The sequence below is a fragment of the Lutjanus erythropterus genome, chromosome 10, assembly GCF_056507025.1.
Source record: "Lutjanus erythropterus isolate fLutEry1 chromosome 10, fLutEry1.hap2, whole genome shotgun sequence".
In the NCBI taxonomy this organism is placed as follows: domain Eukaryota; kingdom Metazoa; phylum Chordata; class Actinopteri; order Lutjaniformes; family Lutjanidae; genus Lutjanus; species Lutjanus erythropterus.
Genome location: NC_139326.1, coordinates 34,623,798 through 34,648,634, shown reverse-complemented (window position 1 = coordinate 34,648,634; position 24,837 = coordinate 34,623,798). Strand labels below are relative to the sequence as shown.

At 40.1% G+C, this 24,837-nt stretch overlaps 2 protein-coding genes across 2 annotated transcripts; both read left to right on the top strand.

Annotated features, from left to right (window-relative positions):
* Positions 1 to 129: 129 nt before the first annotated feature.
* Positions 130 to 17,356, top strand: lrp13a (low-density lipoprotein receptor related-protein 13 a). The gene is made up of 20 exons (XM_084729134.1): positions 130 to 258; positions 435 to 590; positions 2,579 to 2,794; positions 2,891 to 3,109; positions 5,230 to 5,445; positions 5,816 to 6,045; positions 6,499 to 6,628; positions 7,492 to 7,682; positions 7,920 to 8,100; positions 8,348 to 8,560; positions 9,487 to 9,670; positions 10,026 to 10,227; positions 10,945 to 11,109; positions 11,427 to 11,627; positions 12,860 to 13,409; positions 13,523 to 13,642; positions 14,361 to 14,468; positions 14,606 to 14,839; positions 14,933 to 15,314; positions 17,050 to 17,356. Exons 1-20 carry the CDS (start codon positions 195 to 197, stop codon positions 17,339 to 17,341), a joined length of 4,254 nt encoding a protein of 1,417 aa, XP_084585260.1. The 5' UTR covers positions 130 to 194; the 3' UTR covers positions 17,342 to 17,356.
* A 4,718-nt stretch (positions 17,357 to 22,074) lies between these two features.
* LOC146320745 (uncharacterized) lies at positions 22,075 to 23,503 on the top strand. Its single transcript, XM_084729620.1, has 2 exons — positions 22,075 to 22,390; positions 22,476 to 23,503. The coding sequence occupies exons 1-2, from the start codon at positions 22,328 to 22,330 to the stop codon at positions 23,124 to 23,126; spliced, it is 714 nt and encodes a 237-aa protein (XP_084585746.1). The 5' UTR covers positions 22,075 to 22,327; the 3' UTR covers positions 23,127 to 23,503.
* The last annotated feature ends 1,334 nt before the right edge of the window (positions 23,504 to 24,837 follow it).

Here is a 24,837-nt window from a genome sequence, read left to right as displayed (position 1 = left end):
CTGTTTTTATTCCGTCTATGTATGATATAATAAACAAATAAAAATAAAAGTGCAATTGCTCAAGAAGTAGCCGCATTAACTCCTCCCCTCAGTCAGGTGTTCAATTAGCCTGTATTGGCTTCACCTGGTGTCTTTATAAAATGCAACACTTAAGCACTTGACACCATTTGGTCCGTTTTATTTTGTCAGTGGCGATGGGTGGAGTTTTGTTTCTTTTTCTTTGTGCAGTTTTGTTGCAGTTGTCAGGGCCCTTGCAAGGTAAGCCAATGTCCTGCTTTTACACTATCTACAAAATATATCCATTAGACTTTGCGCATTATAATTTCTTCAAGGTGATGCTCCTCTGTTCAGACTCAGAATGGGTAGGGATGCCCCATCAGCTATAATTTGGCTAATTTTGCAGCAGTGATTGATATTTTGTTTGATCCAAACAGTTGTCTCAGCTGGAAGCAGTCCTTTGAAGTGTAACCTGGGCTCTAAACCGTGCAGGGATGGCTCAGAGTGTGTCCTCTACAACCATGTGTGTGATGGAGAGCCGGACTGCAGCGATGGTTCAGATGAGGAGGACTGTGAATCAGCTTGCAATGAAGGTACTGATTGTGTCTGCAGATAATCAGTGGTGGGAGAAGTGCTCAGATGTTTTGCTTAAGTAAAAGCAGAAATATTACAAATAAAAATTTCAAAATGCTAAGTAAAAGTACAAAGTATGTCTTCATTATGAAGGCTGACTCCCTTCAAAATGTCTTTTTATTCAAGAAAATTATATTGTTTTTATCACTAACAAATAGAGTGTTTTAATGTTGTAGTACGTCAGTGTGGAGCTTATTTCAGATACCTTGTGTGCTATGGGTTAGACTTGTGGTATTGTACTGCATAGTGCATCATAAGAATATCATTTTTATATATATGTGAAAAGTATCAAGTATAGGTATCAGAAATGTTGTGGAGTACAAAGTGTAACATATCAGTGAAGTCTAGCAGAATAGAAGTACAAAGTAGCCTAGAATGGAAATAATCACGAACTGTACTTGAGTAAATGCATTTCCATTCCACCACTGCAGATAATGCTCGGTGAAGTCAAATCCAACTTTAATTACAATACAACAGTGTGGGCCACATAGTCAGAACTTCAGCCATTCACAGAAATGTCCTATAACTGAGAAGAGTAATCTGGCAGAAATGAGATTGGGGGAATACTAATTGAATTTGTATTTGGCATAAATGAAGTGCATGTTTTTTTTTCATTGGTTACAAAGATGAACAATTTCCAAATTACTATGGTTGAATTGAAATCTGATGTGAATTCATGTTCTTTAATAACCTAGAAAATAAAAAAACTCCTGAATTGCTAATAAAACTGTTCCAGTGCACAATGGATAAGTCCTGAAGAACTGTCATAAAATGGACTGAATGACTTGATTCATCAAGTTGAAATTGCAGAGAAACTTAGAAATCTCACATGAAAACAGTTTTATAGAAAATGTGGTTCACATGCCTGTCAGTATCATAGATACAAAGGGAACACCAGAGCTATAAGAACCTACTCCTGTAAAAAGTTAAATCCTATACTGTCTCAATGGCCCAAAGTTAGATTAACTGTAATCTTGATCCTTCATGTGATCGATAAATATTTCACAGCCACTTTGTACTACAGCATACCGTTTGGTCATGTCAGAAAGTATAAAACCTCTGGAGTTTAATATTTAACTTAACTTTTTTTCAAACACTTTGGGACAGTGTGTTGCTCCATGTGTCAATGAGAATATTTTGAGTAATACTCCAGGATGTGAACCTGAGAAGAGCTCAAACAAATATTGTGGACACTGGATTAAAGATGTTGCATACTATTTACAATTGGAGAAGATCAGCTGTTTCATCAAGGGATCAGCATGGTGCCTCTTTGCAAACCATTTTTAACTTTTGTGGCAAATATGGAAGCTGAAGAATTGTGACGTACACAAAGCTCAACTTTATATGTTCATATATTAATGTAATTTTGTTTTTTGACTAGTCAGCCCATACTTGTTTGCTCTTGCATGTGGGGGAGGGGTGGAGTGGGGATGCTTTTATTAGATTGGTATTATTATCATGTCTTTTTTTATGCATTGCTAAATATTGAATCCTGAATTTCATAAAGAATCCAAACTTTTGTTGAAACCGTTTTTAGAGACGTCATTTTGGCTGGCTGAAGTTTGTGGCGTTGTTGAATTGTATTGCATTATCCTGACAAGTGTTTTTATTATTTTGTCCACCCAGTTATATCATTGATGGTTGGCTAAATAATAACACCTCTTGTTAACAAACTGACCATCACAACCTTAACAAAGGCAGGATTTATTTCAAGACTGTTGTGTTGGACTGCATTATATAACTAACAAAGTAGCAACTGAATGTATATCACATATTCAAGTATATTTATGTTCAAGTATAAGTGTATTCACATGTATCAAGTCACTGTTTCAAGATTTCATGTGGCATCCAATCAAACATAACATCAGTAATTTTAAATTACTGCAATGAGCTGCAATAATCGTTGTTTAGAGCAAAACCATAACTTTGTCTCATGATATCCTGACAGATCAGTTCCAGTGTGCTCATGGGAAGAAGTGCATAGACAAGGAGCAGGTGTGTGATGACGTCCCTCAGTGTCAGGACCGTTCTGATGAGCTGCACTGTACGAAGCAAACCGAGGGCTGCGTTCACCACTGTGACAACAAGAGTCGCTGCCTGCCTGCAAAGTTCGTCTGTGATGGAGAGAGGGACTGTTTAGATGGCACAGACGAGGCCAACTGTGGTACGTTGAAGTGATTTATAGATCTCTTTGCAGGAGATGATCTCCCTTGCGTAATATGTAGTCTTGAGTCATAATTTTATTTATCATCTGCATCAGAGGACCAAGAGGATGATGAACATGAAAAAGATGAAGGAACCAGTCCAACCTCTGCTCCCGCTGTGTCTGTTGGCCCGTCGACCCCAATCAAGTGTCCTTTGGGCTCTAAACCCTGCAAGGACGAAGCGGAGTGTGTCCTCTACAACCACGTGTGTGACGGAGAAGCAGACTGCAGAGACGGCTCAGATGAGGAAGACTGCTTATTGGCATGTGAAACGGGTAATCTGATGCTTGGTTTGTGCCTGACCTCCTGAACATGGGTTAACATTGTGAATCTACTGACCTCTAGTGGGCATCATGATTGTCTTTTGTTTGAGCACATCAAAATCAAATACTTTTTTCTTTTTTTCTTTTTTTTTTAAATGTCCATTCATTGTGCAGGGTGTTGCTTCATTGTTGGTGCAGAGATGGTCTGCAATTTGGCTTCACACTATGGACTGACATGAAGTGAGAATTAGTAAATTTAACTATTGACCTGACTGTAGTCAGAAGACATGGATCTGAAGTGACATTATGCCATGGTGAGCCCTTTTAACACTTTATCAGTAGGGCCAACTAGTAGTGGTTTAGTTTTGACTCATGGGAAAGTTAATATTATGATCTGTAATGCAATTTTGACATGTTATAGCTTCAATACAATAATTTAAAATTTTCTAGGGATGGAACTATATCAAAAATTCTAGAAAAGATAAAAAGTCCATGGTATTTTTAGCACAATATTGAAAAAAAGGAAAACGATGACTTAAAAAATGTCCATTTATCAATAATAAATCCGTGTATAGCTTTTGTTTGTGTAAAATTATTTTTTTCCTTAACTCAAAGTGCTTGTGCTTTACTTTTAATAAAAGTAGCCAGCCATGATGGAAGCATGTGCGCAAAAAAATTGGCATGAGTTTTCTTTGGCAACAAATGTTTTGTGTATTGCCAAACAATGCTACAGTCAATAGCAGTCCTTTTTATATAAATAAATTAACTATATAATGGTAGATGTCAGTCCGGAATGGTATTGAGACTTTTTTTTATTGCGATTTGAAATATAGTTGCATCACTAATATTTTAAAATACACTATTGTATTTTGACTGTTCAAAACTTATCTACAGAATTGACATTTCCACTGGTGAGAACTTAATTGTTAACAATTACTAACATTTGAGTAGTAAAAATTTAGTCAGATGTCGTTACTGGAACTGCAACTAGTCAAAATTAGATTATGGTTATGTCTACTTGGAATTAAAACTCATCACTTGTATTATCTAATTTAGCTTGATTAGAAGTCAACAGTATAAAGTTAAGTAATTAGTAATTAAGTTACAAATATCTACAAAGGTCATTTTCATTAAAGAAGAAATAATCGTTTATCAAGAATTGCCCACAAAGGACCCATCGGTGAGAGTAGATGGAGAAAATCGACTGAATATTGCAACCAAGTGAACTAGAACAAACTCAAGTAAGGTGTATGTACTGATCATGTACTATAAAACTTGATCATAACATTAAGTAAGGAGAAAAATGACACCACATTGTAGAGTCCCTCCTTTCTATGACTTTGCCACTATCGGCTTGTATTTATTTTCTAATTAGTATCTTTAATTTATATTTATATATTTTACTGTCCTCCTATTGTCTTATTGTCGTTGATGCTGTTGTTAATATCATTGTTGGTGATGGTAATGACAGTGATAACATTTATGTAATTTTGCTGTTATGATTATCATTGTCATTATTATATTATTACTTATTCATTTACTGTTACTATTGTTTTTTCTGTTTGAGGTTTTTATCTTTTGTTCTCTTTCTAATTTTTTCCCCCTTTCTTCCTTTATCTCACTTAAAAAATGAGATTGAATCTGTATAGGATGTTTGTCTCAGCATTCTTTGTGATGATATGATTTATATTACACAATGATACGAACTTGTAGCACAGTGAGCAAAATATGTGCTTAGATGAAATGTCAATAAATAAAAAGTATAAAAAAAGGATATCAAGAATTACCATTTTGACAAGTGAGAAATGAATTGTAGATATCTTTAATTAGAACTGCTACTAGTTGAAATTATATTATAGATATGGTGGCTTGGAATTCTAACTAATCAAAAAGCAACTGTTGATCTAAAATTGTTCTTACAGCTACTGATTAAATGGTGAAAGGGCTTTTTTATACAACAATGGAGTTGCTATACCGTGCAGAGGACTAGCCTAGCTATTTAGGGTGTGTTCATAGGATTATTTATGGAGGGCAGTTTCATCCTCTAAAGCCTGGAACACTCTGCACAAGTTGAAGCCCAGTTCGAACCCCAGTCCTGCCAGCATCCTGATCATGCCATGTGTTCTCTGCAGACCAGTTCCAGTGCGCTCATGGAAAGAAGTGCATCGAGCAGAGCCAGGTGTGTGACGGCGTGTCTCAGTGTCAGGACCGCTCAGATGAACTGGAGTGTGCCAAGCAGGTGGAGGGCTGCGCTCACCAGTGTGACGACAAGAGCCGCTGCATCCCTGCCAGCTTCCTCTGTGATGGGGAGAGGGACTGCTGGGATGGCAGTGATGAGGCAAACTGTGGTACGCTGTTATTGGACCAGGAAATTAAGGGGGAAATTCTTCTCTTTTCATGTGAAGGTTGATGGTAAATGTATTCAGTTGACCCAAAACCCCCGCCCCTTTTCGCTCTGTACTCCAATAACGGTTGAGAAATCTTGGTACAAAGAAAACATTCTCCTTTTCCTGTGAAGTTAAACTTAGGGTCACATCTCATGTTAGTTCACCTGCTTGTGGAGCCATGCCAGCAGTGCTTACATGCACCAAATTGCACTGCGCATGACCTGTTGACCACGTGAAAAGTGCAGAATTTTCCCTTTACATCTACTTGGTGTGTTAATCAGCTGTGCTTGAAGAGCACCTTTTGCGATCTTTCTTCCCTCTCTCCCTGTAGAGGACGAGGACTGCAGTGCCACAGAGTTTAAGTGCACCAGTGGTCAGTGTGTGTCAGCCACGATGCGCTGCGACGGTCACCTGGACTGCTGGGACCGCTCTGACGAGGAAAGCTGCAAAAACGCACCAACCTGTACCACCAAACACCGCTGCCCCCAGAGCAAAGAATGTCTGGTGAAGGAGTGGATCTGTGATGGAGATCAGGACTGCAAGGATGGCACAGATGAGAAGGTGGATGTTGAAGGAAGCACCACAATGTTTTTGGGGCAAAAGTAGACTAAACAAAAAACAAAAAAAGACCCTGATCTTTGGAAGGGTCTGAGCAGAATTTGATTTGGTCCCACCACGTCAAATGTGCAAGAGAGGTCTGATTCTTAATTTGCACTTATACTCAAAGTTAAAGTCCTTCACGGTGTACATGAACATGATACCAGCTCTGACCGGCAGCTGGAATTTATTAAAACAGTGGTTGGCTTGCCAGTCAATGAACATAATATTGCTCTGTGGGGGACCTCTGGGGGTCATGTAGGCCCTAAACAGGCTCTTTGAACTTCTGGGTGAATGACTGTTTAGACCATGAAAGAGCCTGGCTTTAGACCACTACATAAAGCATTTGCACAAGCAAACAAACAGTAAAGAACAAGCTCAGATGACAGTAAAATAATCAACTGGTTCCTCTTCTAGGATTGTCCTGTGACTCAGCTGAACTGTGATGAGTTCCAGTGGTCCTGCAAGTCAAAGACCAAGTGTATCCCTACGGCCTGGAAGTGTGATGGCACGAAGGACTGTGATGACGGCAGTGATGAGACTGAATGTGAGTATTTATCCAGTATATAACATGTAGTGAGGTGAAGTAGTGAAATTAAATGAAACAATGCTTGATTTTTAAGTGAAATGAGGGTGTCATTGTGTCAAGTACAACATCTCTAGTTCAAATCCAGTTGTCTGTACTATCAAAGTCAAAAGGTAATCATAAGTGAGTTTTGTAATCTGGCAGTGTTGTAGGTGTTCTGTATTCAAAGCTGGTCGTTGCTTTGCAAGTCCCAAGTCCTAAACTTGAGTTTGAAGACCTCAATAAGTCAAAATGTGCTCTGCCCGAAATGTTATGCCATTTCAACATCAGTCATTTGTGCTAAAGTCCAAGTAAAGTTGTAAGTCTTCTTTGATTTTGTCCAAAACGTAAGTACAGCCTTGGATCCTCTGGTAGGTCATTCCTAGCCATTGCTCAGTCAGACCTGAAAACTAAAGGTACCAGGCTTTTGCGGTTCAAGGAGATCAGGGACGCTACACTTAAACTTCCTATTTTAGGCCTGCTTTTATTGATTTTTATGTTATTTCCTGCTACAATAGCACATACTGAAATTCAACCTCAGTTACGGTGTAAAATATATATGCAATAACCAAATGGATATAGGGAGGAGCATAGAGATAAAGAGACTTTTTCTTTTTAGAACAGGATCCATTCTGAATTTTGGAATACAAAACGGTCATTATTGCAGTTCCATCAAGAGGTGTGAGCTTTTAGCAAACTGATGTATTCAGCTACATTTGAAACAGAAAAAAAGTAAACCTTTGCTGATAATAAAACACCAGGATCTACCAGATTTTCCTTTATTTCAAAATGTAAGCTGAATACTTGTAAAATCTTGTGTTAAACATAAATTGTGTGTGTACCAGGTGGGGTGGTGACATGCCTCCCTCACCAGTTCCAGTGTGGCAGCCAGGAGTGCCTGGATCAAGCCCTGGTGTGCAACGGCATCACCAACTGTGCAGACGGCTCGGACGAGGGAGGCAGCTGCCGGATAAACTGTGCAGAGGCAGATAACAGCCGCTGCTCACACAGCTGCTACAGCACGCCACAGGGAACGGTGAGGAGCCTGTAGCTCCAGCTTCGTGTGTGCTTCAAGTTTAACAAACGAAGTCGAAGTGTGTCCTGCACATCGATGCCTTTCAAATGAAAGTTAAACTAAACTGTATGTAGCTATATAATGTGGAGTTTCTGAGACCAGTCTGGGGAAATGAGCATTTTTCTGTCCATGTGTTTTGGGTATCATGACGGCTCACCAGGTGTGTCAATTAAATGCTGCTTGGTTCTTGCTGTGTAGCGTTGTGGCTGTTCAGCAGGCTTCAGGCTCCAGGAGGACGGTCTGACCTGTGCGGATATTGATGAGTGTGCAAATCCAGGTGTGTGCAGTCAACTGTGCATCAACAGTCCAGGCTCATACCAGTGTGACTGTCACCCAGGCTACATAAAGGAGGCGGGTGGACACTACTGCAAGATCACCGGTAAAGCCCTTTAGCAGACAGTCTCTTTTAGTTGGCCATAGAACAGTGTGCAGAGGAGCATTTCAGAAACAAAGAGGCATAAATTTTGTGACTTAAAGGTCCAGTGTGTAAGATTTGCGGGGATTTATTCCCAAGAATATGGCAGAAATGTTATATAAAGTCTTTTCTATTAGTAATCACCTGGAAAACCTTAAGTTAGAATGAGCAAATTGACCACCACTATGATTTTTCTTCTCTCATCCCTCAGGTGAACCCTTCCTGCTGTCGTCAGTCCAAACAGACCTCTTCTTGTTTGGCCTGCGCAGTGGCAGCCTGGATGTGTTGTCCTCCTCTGCTGACAAAGCCATCCTCTCCCTGGACTACGACTGGAGGGAGCAGAAGGTCTTTTGGGGCGACGTTGACAGTGAGAGCATCCGGTGGTCCTCGCTGGATCAGAAGACTGAAGGAACACTGATTAAAGGTCGGAGCAACAAAAATGTAGTTGGCCTATTGAAGGTGTCTGACATTTACATTTATTAGTCATTGTTGAGAATTTGGACAAAAGTGCATTCTGGGGGTGTTCTGATTTATACTGGTTATACTGGAAAATGTATTTTAAAAGATCAAACTCTTAGCTATTAAACCTTGTACCGGGCCAACCTCCCAGTGATTACATTTATTAAATGCATTTCATGCATTCCATCTGATGGAGTGGAAACATCTTAAACTTTTTAATTTCATAGCAGAGTTGTAGTGAGTAGCCATCTTTTTTTTTTAAATTAATTTCTCTTTATGCTAATCACATTTTAAACCATTACTTGTATTTAACTTTGATTGAAAAGGGCTACAGAGTTGACCTGTTATGGTTGAGACACATCTGATAGCAATATTATTTAATTTTTTCCAAAAAAATAGAAAGTTTACCAGAGCTTGAGCAGTAGTCCTGACTTTTTTGAACCAGGAAGTGAGACAGGGGTCCTTTAAAGTATAGCTAACCCTTACTATGCCTGATTAAATCCTGTTTTTGTAAAAATCTGACTGAACTGACAGAAACTGAGGACCCAACTTTAAAGGACCAACATTTTCTTTAAAAAAAACAAACTATTTTTTAAAACAAAGATCATTAAGGGTGGATACAAGGGTTTTTTGGCATAGCAAGATTACAAATTAGAAACAAATTGGACCAAAACATTTGGATAAAGAAGTAAAAAAAAAAAGTAGTATTAAATTTTTACCCCAAAAAATTGAATTAAACTATTAGTTGTGATTTTTAAAGGTTTTGTTTGGTTTGTTTTGTTTTTTTAGTGGGGTATGATTTGTCCCAATTTTAAAGAACAAATGAACTATTGTTTCAGAGGAGGTATTCCCTGTCATGCATGGCTCATGTGAAACGGTTTGTTTCCACAGGTGTCCGGGCTGATTCTGTAGCTGTGGACTGGCTCGGGAGGAACCTTTACTGGATAGATGGAGAGAACAGTCAGATTGTTGCCATCAGACTGGCCCCGACCACTGTGAAGTCACTGGACCACAGCGTCATCTTGGATGAAGACCTGGACCAGCCTCGCTCTCTGGCACTGCTGCCACAGAAAGGGTCAGCTTAAGTTCTTTATTTCACTCTTTTCAAAGCATCCTAAAAAACTTTAAAGGGACAGATCGCCCCAAAATCAAAAATGCATATTTGTTCTTATAGTGCTATCATCCATCTAGATAGTTTTGGTGTGAGTTGCTGAGTTTAGATATTGCCATAGAGATGTCTGCCTTCTCTCAAATATAATGGAACGAAATGGCACTCGGCTTGTGGTGCTCAAAGTGTCACAAAATTTTTTTTTTTCAAATGTATTTTTTCATTCTTTGCGCCCCAATTTAGTTCCAGTATATTTGAGAGAAGGCACGATATCACTATAGGCACCAAAACAATAGAGATGGATTTTGAATTTTCCCACCAGGCTCATGTTCTGGTCAGAGATTGGTAATGTAGTGAAGATAGAGCGTGCTGGGATGGACGGGTCAGAGAGGACGGCAGTGGTGAACTCCAGTCTGGGCTGGCCGGGCGGTGTGGCTGTCGACGCCATCTCTGACAGAGTCTACTGGACAGATGTAAGGCTGAGAGCGATTGGATCTGCAACACTGGACGGCAATGACATTCAGGTAAAGCTTTTTGGAAGCCGGATGTTATGTTAAATGGTTTTTAAATGACAGTCCACCCCAAAATCAAATGCACATTTGTTCACCCAGCCTGTAGCACTGTTTATCCATCTAGATTTTTGTGGTGTGACTTGCAGAATTCTGGAGATATCTGCTGTAGAGATGTCTGCCTTCTCTCTTAATATAATGGGTCTAAATGCTACTCTGCTTGTGGCACTAAAAGCAACAAAAAATATATTTAAAAAATTAAAAACTAGTGGTTGTGTGTCATGACCCAGTTCCTTTAAGATAATCTACAGAAAGTGGGTCCAGTAGATTCTACTACTGATTCTAGATTCTGCAGAAAGAAAGTAGAGTAACTGGGTCATGAATTCTGGAAGGAGACGGTTTTAAAATTTTTCAAAAGTACTTTTTTGCCTGGCCACAAACCATTTAGTCCTATTATACTGGAGAAGAGTAATTGAATCTCAGTGAGTCTTGGCTGCATTCACACCTGTCCTCAGAACAGTCCACTTGTGGATCACCCAAGACTCTCGTTAATACCAGGTGTAAATGGGGCCTGTATGTACCCCACAAGTGGCACTTTTTTCCTGTAGTGGCCATAACATACTTGGCTGAAATTTCATGTTAAAAAAAGACACTTTAACAAACCGAAGTAATACACATGGGCAAAGGCAATACACGCCTAAATAATGTACCATGTCTAAATGCCATGTTCAGATTCTGCAGATGAAAGACACCATCAACCCATTCTCCCTGGCAGTGTTCAATGGCATGCTCTACTGGTCTGACTCAGGGAAGCGAGTGGTGCTGGTGGCTAATAAAATCTCTGGTAAAAACCGCCAAGTTCTCTTGAAAAGACTGAGACAACCGTTCGGTGTGAAGGTGAGTAAAATAGAATTAGGGACATTCAGGCATGTGTGGAAGTGGAGCTAATATTGTATAAGACACTGTAACTAAACTGGGATCACTTCACATGTGTGGAGTGTTCACAACAGCTTGCTGAACTGCCCACACACAGCAATGACATTGTAGCTTTGAAGCTTTCCACTTGTGAAGATATTGACCTATTTTGGCACAGTTTGGGAAATGCTAAAAATCTACATCTAGCACTTGGTGTATTCATGGTTTCAGTTTTGGATCAGCATAGATTGTAAGGTGTAAAAGCATTAATAAAACCTGCTCTCTGTTTCTGTTTGCAGATTGTCCATCCACTGCTCCAGATGGCCACTGAGAGACCCTGTGAGAGGATGGCCTGTTCCCACATGTGTGTGTTGGCCCCGGGACCCAATGCTGTGTGCAAGTGTCCGTCTGGTCTTTCACTAGCTGACGACGGCCTGACCTGCACCAGCCTGGTCAACTCAGCGTTCCTGCTGATGCTGTCTCCCTCCACAGTCACACAGGTTTTACTATAAATCTTCAAAAGAAAAGACATTTTTCACTGCAGCCGTATTGATGTGAAATAAAGGGGTAAATACAGGTGTTACCATGATAATAATTAAGGTTCCGTTCCATTTAGTGTAGCAGAGCCTTTCCAGTTAGCCAACATGTTTCTAGTCAAAGGGAGGGTTATATGCCAAACTATTTCTTGGACAGGGAATGGTTTTCTGTTACTGGTACTGGCAAAGAAATGGTGATTAACCCCTGGTACAAATGGCAAATTATTTTTGTACCCATTTAAAAAAAACAAAACAAAAAAAAACAAAAACAGAACTTCAATTACTGAGCTTTAGACTTACTTTTTTTTCTTTGAACAGAGCTAGGCTAGCTGTTTGCCCTTCCAGTCATTATGCTAAGCTACATGTTAAACATTTTGGAATAACATTTCTAACAGTTTTTTAAGCCTAAGATGCAGTAACATGGAAGTCCAAAGGACCTCATAATTTCATCTGATCCTCTAAATCAGGGGTTCCTAAACTTTTTCAGCCTAAGAGCAAAGGGTGTTTCCCAGGGACCCAAACTTTCTTCGTTATGGACAGAATGTTGGAATGTCAATCACAGCTCTGAAGATAACTCTAGTAATGATAGCTACCTCACTAGCAAATACACGGAACAAATTCTACATAAACACATGGCTGTCGTTTCCACTGTCAGAACACTGTCTCTTGAAAGTCTCTTCTTTGCACTGGAAAAATTCTTTTGACTGAGAATGCTTTGTTAGGAGACGTCAGACGTAAGTAATTAGAGTTTAAAACTTGACAGAGGCTTGTTCTCCGCATTTTCATGGCTTTGGTAAAGCCAGTGTTTATAAGGTCTTGTATTTTTGTTTCAACATTATGCTATGATAGTCATAATGATATCTCAGCCAAGTTCATATGGAGAAAAAGACTAGAGTCTGTTTTCTGGCAAAAAGAACTCTTTTATTTAGGAAAATGAATTCATAAAATGGCATTTTCATGTGTTTCACTCTCCCAATTACAAATGCATTTGTGACCCAACTTGGGTCCTGACCCTAAGTTTGGAAAACACAGCTCTAAATGGTTGGTTATCAACACCACCCACCATTTGTGACACAACATGACATCGGCTCTACTTCTGGCAGCCATTAGCAGTTTATCATGCATGAAAATATACACATTGTATAGGTAACTTACACATTCCTTAGATTTATAATTGATCCCAGTATTCTTTGTAGATCTACTTGCAGTCCCGACACACAGCAGTAGAGCTGAAGGGCTGGCCTGAACATGTGGCCCTGCAGGTGCCCAGCGTCAACGAGGCAGCCATCATGGACTACAGCCTACGTGACCACATCCTGTTCTTGACAGACGATGGCACAACTTCGCTCAGCTCTTTCAAGCTGAAGGGCTCAAAGTTGTCCTCTGAGGGCCAGCTCCTAAAACTCCTGGGTGACACCATCACCGCCATGGCGGTGGACTGGGTAACAGTGAACGTCTACTGGAGCAGCATCAAACAACCGCACGTGCAGGTCACCTCCATCACTGCTGCGCACACCGCTGTTCTCATAAAGGATGGTATCGGGAGAGTGGAATCCATCGCCCTCCACCCCCCCAGTGGAATAGTGTGTTTCACTAACCTGGGCCTGCAAGTTGCAGGTAGTACAGCTACTGTAGAGTGTGCCAACATGGACGGTGCTGGGCGGAGGGTGATGTGGAAGGACGCAGTTGAGCCGGCATCTCTGGCCTTCTCCAGTAATGGAGACACAATTTACTGGGCTGACACTGGTGAGAAGTTTTGTTTGGTGCAGTTTGGGACATTTTGTGTGCATTGTCATGCATTGAAAGTCAAAAATGCTGTGGAATGAAGCTTTTTTTTTTTTTTTTTAATTCTTTCCCAGGTTTTGGAACAATAGGCTCTGTACAGCTCGATGGATCTGGATACAGAGAGGTGAAGGCTGGTAACGGTCTGGCTGCTGTGACTCTGAGTGATGACACACTGCTCTGGATGACTGTCAGTGGTAATGCCTCATAGTAAATCAGAAGTCTGAGACTGTTGGCCTGTCCCCAGACAAAGCTTGGATAAAGCTGCCACCCCTTTAGTTTACTTACTGAGTATTGCTCAATTCCTGAATGTCTATGGCAGCCATTTCCAGACTTAGTAATGTCACAGCCTGTTTTTGAAAATCTTCTGCAGTTCACCCAAACCTTTAATTGCAACTGTGATCAACATGAGACTAGTGACTAGATTTTCTGTTCAGAATATTCGAGTTCAGAAAATTATCATGTTACTGCAACTGAGCCTTTAAACCCAGGAAAAGACAATACTTTTGCTTTATCGTGATATGATGTTCAAAATTTAAGACTATGTAGTCTCATAGTACAATATCAATATATTGCCCAGCCCTAGTCCATGCTAAATGGATTGACACACTTGCATGACAAATTGTCTCAAAATCATGTTAAGGAGTGTGGACTGGTGGCTGAAGAGATGCTATTTCACTTCCTGGGCGCAGCCAATGAGCCCTTCATCAAAGCACTTAACCCCTAACTGCTTGAAGCATGAGTAGAGCCCTCTTACATCTTTCCACTTATGCTTGTCTATAGGTCTTGTGTGTAATGAAATTTGAGTTTTTCCTAAAGGAGATTAATATAGTCCTAAGTTTAATATGTATTTCAAATTGTTCCCTTTGATTTTGAATGTAGCCACATAACTTTGTGTTGTCTATTTGCCTTCAGACAAGACCAGACTGTGGTACAGAGATGAGCAGCAGCAGACCAAGTTGTGGTTTGAGGTTGGGACAGAGGTCGTCAGCTTAAAGGCGTTCAGCCAGTCCAGTCAGAATGGTAAGCACGAAAACCATGCTCCAACAGTTCTGATGGCAGTTTAGAAGGTCTTCCAAGTGTGAGCATAGTGAGGTGCCATCATCACCCTAAACATCAAACTCCAACCGACTGACGGTCTACCATCCTGGTTTTCGCAGGTTTAAACCAGTGTACCGCAAACAACGGCAAATGCCAGCACTTATGCCTTGCTACCCCAGGAGGTCGAACATGCAAGTGCGCCCATGATCACGTCCTTGTGAATGGCACCGACTGCAGCCCAGAGCAACAGTGCCCAGTTGGCAGCAGGCCCTGTCTAGATCAACTCTCATGCCAACCTGTTGAGAAGTTCTGTAACGGGCACGTTGACTGCTCTGACCACTCTGATGAGAACTGTGAGCCTTTATACCATCTGAGATCAGGAAAATGTCATGATACACAAACAACTAAGAGGGGTTTTTTTTGATGACACTATCATTTTTTCATAGGTGTCAATCTGAAGGAGTGGTCAGGAGCCAAGGCCCCTTCTCCCACCCAGGTCCACAGTTCTTCTCCTCTACCCCCTCCTCTCCCTGCTTTCTCTGAAGTCCCTGCCCTGAACACCACCCTGAATGTAAGTGGTCAGCTCAGGAACCTGGACGCCCAGCAGTGCAGCCAAACACGCTGCAGTGGCAATGGACGCTGTGTGGAGACCAGTGGAGACACTGCATGTGTGTGTTCACTGGGCTACAGCGGCAATTCCTGTCAACACAGCCTCCTAAAGACCATGCAGGGTCCCCTCGTCTATGGCGCTGCGGGGCTCTGTGCAGGAGTGGTGGTCATTGCTGTTGTGGCAGTAGTGGCAAAGAGGAGGAAGAGTGCCAACACAAGGTTTGTTTGATTACTAAAGAAGAAGAAACTTTCCTCTCACAACATTAAACATACATACAGTGTGTAGCCATACATTCCTTACAAGATATCAACTTTTAATCAAGATTTTGAAGGGCTTTTCATGATGCATATTCTTGGGATAACCTGTTTTCACATGCATATTATTAACCCAGGGTTAAAAAATCTCAGGGCTATATGATTCACATTTAAATATCTGAACACAGCTGTTACATTCTGGAATGACACACTACTACTCTGTAACAGCCCTCTGTTTAGTCAGTTTTCATCAATAACCCTGCAAACTCTAGTTACAGCACGCCCCAGGCTAAAGTTTGGCTTAGCGCTATCTGGAATGTGTTAGGATTGTGCAAGTTTTCTTAGCTTGGAGCTAACCGCTGCCATAGCCTGGGACTATAGGAGCTGTTAGCTCCAGGCTAAGAAAGCCTGGGAATGTGTTTAGGCCAGAGAAATACTTGTTACTGTTTAACCATGCATTTGTGTATACAACCATCGCTCCAAGTGGACACAGGATATACAAGTCAGCCATGATACATATATAAATGTGTAGTTAAAATTAAGTATAAGTTCAGTTGTTCTACAGTCTCCCATTGTAGTGGCTGTGCTTTGGCAGAAGTGGTGAAGTGAGCTAAATGTTAACATGTGCACATTGCACACTGACAATGCTAGCATGTTTAGCGTGTAATATTTGTCGGGTATGTCTGCATCTTGGTTAGGAATTTTGGTAATTTTACTTATAAGGGGGATGGGATCCCCCTCATCCCATAAGTTGCTCACTGCCTGAGGGAATGACTTTATCCTTGCAACCATTTGGTCATAAACCAAAGTATACAAAAATACAAAAATGATTTGATGATGGTGCAAATTAATAGTTAGTTGAGAACCACCAGATCTTCTCCTGATTGGACCAGGAATGTCTGAGCCAAGATGTCCGAATCAAGCTGGATGGCAGTTCATCCAGTAGTTGTCAAAGCATTTGCTAAAAACCCAAAGTTTGAACTTTATGATTAGGGCTGCACAATTTAATTTTACTAATAATGCAATATGGATTTCTGCAATTTTCAAATTGCGGAGGTGCAATATAAAAAGCAAAGGTTTTGTCAAAACTCATGAGGCAGAGATGTCCTGTTCTACAAATCAAATTCTACAGACTTAAAAAAAACTGTTCATTTGGTACAGATTCCTGCAAAAAATCAACCAGTCATTTTAACATTTTTCAATCAAAAAAGTGATGTAAATTATCATTGCCTCTATTGCAAATCATATCGCAATTGCAGCATTGGTCAAAATAATCGTAACTGGATATTTTTTTTAAAATCGTTCAGCTCTACTTACGGTGGCACAACAGGAAGAGTTGGGGATCCCCAGACTCTTAAGGTTCATTGTCTGGGGCCCTTGAATATCTGTACAAAATTATGTAGCAGGCCAACCAATAGTTAATAGATGCTTAGTCTTGACAAAAGTGGCCTGATGGACATTGCCATCCCAGAGCTACACTGCTATTGTGGTTTAAAAAAACACACTAAAAGATGCAGAGATGGCAGCAAATGTCCCTTTTCCTAAACTACATGGTATCAAGATAAGGAATATTGATGTGAAAAAACGGTCAGTATCTCTGTTTTATACGTGCAGACACTGTTAAATTTTTACCACATATTGCAACAGTTGACTATCCAGAGGTAGCACAGGATTACAGTTTTGTGTTTCCTTCCTGCAGGAGAGCTAGTACAGCAGCAGTGAAGGAAACAAATATGACTGACCTGGAGAACAAAGCGGAGTCCACCCGAAGTACACGAAGTTCTCCAGCAGAGACAGACAAACCAGAGGTGGACTTCCCAAAAAAAAACCTTAAACTAGCATGTTCTCAATTTATCTTACTATGCTTGTGGGCTAACAGTTTGTTCCTTCGCAGGAAGCGGTATCTTCTGTGGACTGAGGCTGATTCATGGGCAAGCAGTGTTTTAAATAAACAATTTGCATTTTCCACTGTTTCCTGTGAAGTTATTTAAGCATTGTTTAGTGTCGGTTAGACCACCAATGCTGAATATTTGACATGGACTAAATGTATAGTGTTATATAACTGACTTGAACATTATTCGGTGTTTGAAAAGAGCATTTTCATTCATGGGTTGATGGTTGGTAGTGCCAGGAAGTCGATGGCTAACATCAGACAGAGGTCAGTGACGCCCCAGGTGGACTCTCCTCTGTAAATCATTCTCAATTCGCCAAGAGGTTCAGCAGCGAGGGTGACAAAGGACAAGGATGTGGTATTGTAGGAAGCAAAAGAGACACTACCAACTCTCTGGGGAAGGGAGACCTCAAGTGCAGAACATGCCACTGTTATGTGTATTCTCTGATCTGAAGGATTGGAAGACCACTGCAGCTGCAGCTTCTTTTTTTTTTTCCTTGAGACCAAATGTTCCCCACAAGGTACTTTGTGTCTTGAAGACTAAAGGGGCCTCCACACTAAATACAGTGACTATAAAAAGATGGTAAATCATTTTAACTCAAGTGGAGGGAGTTCACGCCAACTATAAAGTTGCATTCTGGACTCTGCTAACCACTTCAGTAAGAATGATTTTTAAAATAGTTTTATAGTTCAAGTATCATTCTTGGTATGGAGGGCCCTTAAAGCTGAAACTAAATAATTTTTACTGTTGCTTAATCTGCTGACTACTTTCTTGATTAATCATTTTGTCTGTCAAACAGGGGTTCAAAATGCACATTCCAGTTTTCCAGAGCCTAGCGTGACTTCTTCAATCAATGTCTTGTTTTGTGACCAACACTTGAAAACAGAAATATTGAGTTTGGAGTGAAACAATGTGGAAAATCCTCATATTTGAGCAACTGGAACCAGAGAATGGATGACATTTTACTTCAAAAATTTTACTAAAAAATAGCTTGACAAAAGAGCTGTTATATCACACAGTTGATCCTTTGCACACATCTATTTAGCCATGCTCGCAGCATGGCAGTATCAGTTAGTTGGTCCACCGCTTTGCACCAGATTTCATAGCAATCCATTCAGTGGTTGGGATATTTCAGTCTGAGCCAAACACTTTGGTCATTGACATTTGAATTGAAATTGTTCATAACTTAAATTTTCTTCTATGTTGTCAAATCAATTTAGACTTTCTTTTTTTAAAATGGCTTTTGATCAAATACCTGCAGAACTATCGGCTGTATGTTGTACCATGCTAGTTGCATTTATTCGATGGTCACTTTGCAGACAAACATTTTACATCCAAAACATGTGATCAGCAATAAAACAAGCTCCACCTTGAACCAATGGTTGCTCATGCTGATAAAGTCAGTGAGTACTTTTTTTTGCATAGTTTTTATACTTCTGAGTATATTTTCTGGTAGCTAATTGACTATGTTTTAAAGCAGGGCTTTTCCATGTAACAGTATTTCTATATTGTGATATTACTGACTCTTTTCACAGCGGTCATACTGATATGAAATAATAGTGTTACCAGTGATACTAATTAAAGTCCCATTATAAGAGCCTTTCTGGGGGAGCCTGCATGAAAAATGGCAACACCCTGACTCTGTTTTACCTGAATTTGAAGGGAACCTTAAAGGACCAGTCTGTAAGATTAAGTAGCCTGCAAACAGATTAGGAACACCTCATGTCGCTTTCTCCTTCCAAGGAGTTGGAGAACTTTCTGTGGCTGCAAAAGTTGTGCAAAATTTGAAAGGCTGTAACTGGAGCCAGTGCTTGGTTTGTCTGTTCTGGGCTACTGTAGAAACATGGCATTGCAACATGACAACAGTCATGGAAAAGAAGATCCACACCCTCTGTAGACATAAAGGGCTCATTCTAAAGTAACAAAAATTCAATTCTTATTTTCAGGTGATTATACATTGATGAAAACATACTAATGAATATTATTTTCCATTTGTGCCATATTCTGCCAATAGAGCCCTGTAAATCTTACACACTAGTTATTTCATTTAGTAAGATTGGTATATTTCATATCAAAATGGCTGCTTAAAAAAGGGTCAGTTACTTAAAGGTGATGTTAATTATTTTGACTGAACTGTGGGTGTTTATAGACCGTGCATGATTGACATCTCTCTCACCCTCTTATCAACTGTGCTGCACCTTTTAGGGCGGGACAAATGACTCATTTATCATTCTTATTAGCACATGGACTGACGCAGAGGTCTAATCGGTCACTCTAATTAAAACCACCTGAGTTTACTGCTTTGATGCTTGTGTTACTGACCTGTAAATTTGGTGAAGAAATGGGTTTTTAATTGACTGTCGCTGTCATCGTAAATGATGAGAATAAATGCAGATTTTGGGGGCATTTAACTAGTGTGATTTGTGGAGATTATGTTGTTTTAGTGGAAGTCAGTGTTTGTGTCTGTGGATAAATGGTATAGCAAACTTGGGTAGCAAAGAAAAAAAAAAAAAAAAAAAAAAAATTCCCCTACAAATAATGTCTTTTGTTGCAGTCAGTGTAATAAGTATGCATGATCAGACATGTATTTAAAGTCCAAACCGGATTCTTGCCATTGTTTTACACCCAAACCACAAAACACATGTTTACTTTGCAAATAAATAGGCATGTCTGGTGTACTTATTCTCCTTTTATCTTTAAGAATTTTTAGCACTCTCTAATTTTACTGTGTCTGGGGTGTTAAATGATTTACCGAGTGCTGAAGTGGATAATGGTACCGACATGAACCGGATGATGAATTACTGGTTTATTGTACCCACACATGTCAACAGCCTTATAAAAGATGTCCAATACTAGACTAAGAAGATATGAGCATCTATTGTTCTGCTTTAGTCAGCATTGAAACACTTCAGAATTAGTCTTGTGTTTGGTCTGCAGGATTCTCAACATATCAAGGTAGGTGCTGAACCAGGAATGCTATAACATCCAAATATTCTGCCATCTAATATTTCACTTTTGTTGATACTTTTTTTGTAGCAAATGTTCATCAGTATATTGTAAGGGACGTCTTTATTTCTTCAGTAGATGCTTGCATTTAAATTTCAGTTGAACTGAGTGGTGGAATTCAGCAGTGGTAGACTGCAGCTGAGTACATTTACACAAATACTGTACTTAGGTACAAATTCAAGGTATTTGTATCATACCTTTTACATTTGTCTGACAGCTTTAGTTACTAGTTACCTTTCAGATTGCAATATTTCATACCCTGTCCAGTGAAAACCATGTATATTTGGCTTGATTTTCAATGTTTGTGGTAAACTGAAGGATGAATTGTTTGTTTATGGCTTGAGGAACTTCTCCGACTTTCTTCGGCGATGTTAACTCTTTAAACACCCTCTTGGATGAGCTGGAAAATGTATTGTCACAAAGCTGAAAACTGGCTGTTTTTCAGACACCATGAAAAGTCGACTTTTTAAAGATATGTGCTTCTCACAGGACAGTGACACTACAAACATTTGATGATTGTATATAAAACGATGCATTCTATAGACTGAACTGCCAAACAATATATAAAGTAATTAAAATAAACGCAACCCTCCACAGCTGTAAAATGCAAGATTTATAGTAATCCAAAAACATCAGATGCAATAAAGCAAAGTAAAACACAAACTGATCATTTTACTACATGAGTTCTTTACTTTTCATATTTTAAGTACATTTTGATGATTTTTTAACTTCTAGTTGATTTTTTTCACAGTATGGTATTAGTATTTTGATTTAAGTAAAGGATTTGAATGCATTCGTGTGTATTGGGCAGTTTAATATGGAAATATAAAGATATTTCTTTCTCCCATTGAATATTAAAACCTTTATTTTGCAAAGAAGGTAGAATATTTAACACTTTTTTGGCCTCATCACAGCTTTATTGAGAGGACAACTAAAGATATGACAGGAAAGGGGGAGAGAGGTGGGGGGAGACATGCAGCAAAGGGCCAAAGGGAGGAGTTAAACCCACGGCTGCTCCACCTGGCCGCCCCAATATTAACAGACTTTTAATATAAAGTTGTTTAAGAAATGAATGTCTGTCATGAAACAAATGAAAAATAAAGTCTGCAGCAATGTAATGATGAAAAAGTTTACTAGAAAATTCTTGAAAAATGTTGATATGCATGGATGTGCATATTTCACCAGACTTAAATCACTAGGAGGGCCATTTCTTTTCACTGAACAGTGCACCATGATTTAGAAACTGCGCACGTTTTGCAGGCTGAGGAGGGTTACTTTAAAAATAGCATTATTATATAATTATTTCTTTCTTGCTAATTATTTTTATTACTTTTCACACTTAAACCTCAATTTCACTGCAAAATCTTGTTCTGGGGCTTCTGTTTTTACTCACATACCACTGGTCACTGACATTACCACCTACAGTCATCACATATTTTGTCAGTAGTAGCAGTATTGACAGGCTGGCTAGCAAACTGGATTTTTATGCAGCTAACATTAGCAATCAGTCCTACCTGTAACATTAAATGTTTATTTAAATTAGATGTCCAGTCTTGGACGATGATTATTTTCACGGCTGAAGACAAAACTGTCAGTGTACTGTCATGTTGTGCATCTTCTGCAGCTTCTTCTTTCTATCCAGTGAAGCATTTTCTCACTCCATGATAATAAATTGGCAACTGTATGATTTACTGGTTTCACTGAGAGCAGACTGGTGTGAGACTTGTTTATTGTTGCAATGTTGGTGCATTGTGCATGGTAGTATACTGTGCTAATCCTGCTAACAGTCTCTATTTTTATGTAATTTTTTTTTTTTCATTAACTGTCATTGAATGCAGTTTCCAATTTTTGGAAACTTAATTATGTAACTCTGTTACATGTAATCCATTACTCCCCAATATAATAATGTAATATGCAAAATGTCTGGTAACTACAGCTGTCAGGTAAATATGGTGGAGAGTATTGCAGTACATGATTCCTCTCTGAAATCTGCTGGAGTAGATGCCCAGATTACATTTCACCAATTTACCAACATAGTGTTTACATTTATTTGTTTCAGTATATACAGGACAGACAGCGATGGCAGTTCTGAAGATTACACTCTGTGTTGTGTTCCTGGTGACTGTGGCGTTGTCCAAACCGGTGAGTAGTTCTTCGGTTTTGACTATTATAAAGCAGTCTGAGAGGACTTGTAACAAATGCTAATGTTTCTTTATTATGACAACAGGTGAGTGAAGGTGAGGATTCATCCAAAGAATCAGATTCCGCTGAGGTAAATTCATCAGAGGAGGCTGCAACTCATGTTGAGCCTTCACAGGAAGCCCAGCAGCCAGCATCTATAGAGACAGAGTCGCCTGACGCCATGGAGGAGACAGACCCCACGGGCACCGCAGCTCCACCTCCCTCTGCAGAGCCTACTCTGGCCATGGTCAATGCCACAGCCCTGCCGGACCCGGAGGACCCACAAACCTCCACTGACACAGACGCTTTACTCCTGCCAGACAATCCTTCACAAACCGCCCTGGGCGTAGAGGTTTCTCAGGATATGCCCGAGTCTGATCCCGCACATGACCCGTTTAACGCCGGCACTGAGCACGTTCTACCAGACCCAGAGGTCTCGCCGCAGCCCGTGTTCACAGAAACTGGTTTAATCATAGGTACCGATGCCCCGAATCAACCACAAGTCGTCGCCACCACCGCCGCCACATACCAAGTATTCTCCAAGGGTGCCACTCCACCCTTCCCTTTCCCATCCTCCAAAGCCTCACCCCTGCCGATCCCCATCGGAACCGCCCTGACTGGTGTTCCTGTTTGTTTCACTTTCCAGTTCACGACCCATAAGCCTGAGCCTCAGCCACCCAGAGGAGACAGCATGTGACTCACATAACAGTTGGGTCCATGTTATCGTTGTACATGCACATGTATTCTCTTGATACTTGATCATTGTAACGTCAAGTCTAAATATCCAGACTACACTTGTACTTTTATTTCACATTTACTTTGTCAGTGATAATTTTATTAAAATTGTGTACATGACCACTATATAGATACAATGGAAATGTTTGAACTCTTCAAATGGTAAAACTGAAGTGCTGCTGATTTATAGAATAAAGACCAAGACTGAAAACACCTCAGATGTATTCGTATGAGCAGCTGAAATAAAAATGTTCTGTGAATAAATGTTCTAATCCCTCACTACCTTGATTTCACCTTGTGAGTCTGTGTGTCATCATGGCAAAAAGTGCTCCTGGAGACACCAGCTATCATGGGAACTACCTAGGGCTGCAACTTTATGAGTGATTAATCTGTTCATTATTTTCTTATTTGGTCCATAAAATGTCAGAAAATGGTAAAAAATGGTGATCATTCTTTGCCGAAAGCCCAATGCGGCGTCCTCAAATGTCTTGTTTTGTCTACAACCCAAAGAGATTCAGTTTACAGCCATAGAGGAGTAAAGGAACCTTAACATCTCCACATTTGAGAAGAGAGGCAGAGAATTTTAACTTGTTTTTAATTAAAAAATGACTCAGAACAGTTAATTGATTGTGAGAATAGCTGGCAATTAACTCAATAGTCAATCAGTCATTGCAGCTCTAGAACTAACACAGAAGTGGTTTTGAGTACTTTGTCAGGTGTTCTGTCTGTCAGTGAGATATGGTCACAACCGTGCAAAATGCAGTCTCAAATCCTAAGTATTTGAGATAAAAATGAAGGCTGAGTTCAAAAATGGGTGCGGTTTAAGCAAGAATGCCAAAAGTAGGGGGGTAGGAAATAGGAGGGGCCATTGCCCCACACCCCCCAATTTAAGCCCCTGGTCAATGTTCATTTGGCACCCTGGTCCTGGGCACACCTATTGTAGCAAGAACTACCACTGAAGTGGTTTTGAGCACTTTGGCAGGTGTTTAAATGTCTGTGACAGATTTAGTCAACGCAATAGCATCACAAACGTGCAAAGTGCAGGGCTCTCTCTGTGTACACAGCAGTCTCTGATTTCCTGTTGCTTGGCCAGCCCAAATCCCATTTCGTCTGTTTCATTTTCCTGCCTGAACATTACCCAGGAGCAGCATTAAGTCCCAGCTGTAGCATGGCTCTGGTCTCTGCCCTCTTCCACTCCTCCTGGGGTGGTCTGCCACGGTGCATCCAGCTAATCTGACTGCATGTTCACAAGGCCATGTGCACTGTTGATAGTCTCAAAGCCTGTTGCTCTCTGATCCAAACTCAAAACTTAAGTTTTCCAACTAAAGTATTTCTGTCAGAGGTGAAAAAAATAACAGTTTAAAGGAGAAAAGAAAGTAGCAAAAAAGTAGCCAAGTTTGGCAGCTACCGGCCGCTGTGGCTGGTGTGATCCTACTGCAAGACAGACTCTAATTCTAATGATTTGTTCAGCACACAATACAATTATGTTCAATAAAATTATGCTGTTTATTGGGAGCTTGACTGTCATTGTAAAGATAACCAAACAAAGACAATATATAAATCGTACCAGAAACGTACCTTTTGTCACAGCAGCCATACAAGAAATTACAGAACTGAATGAATGTATGAGAAGGAAATACTTGAAAAGGTGCATGTGTTGCTGAAATTATGTC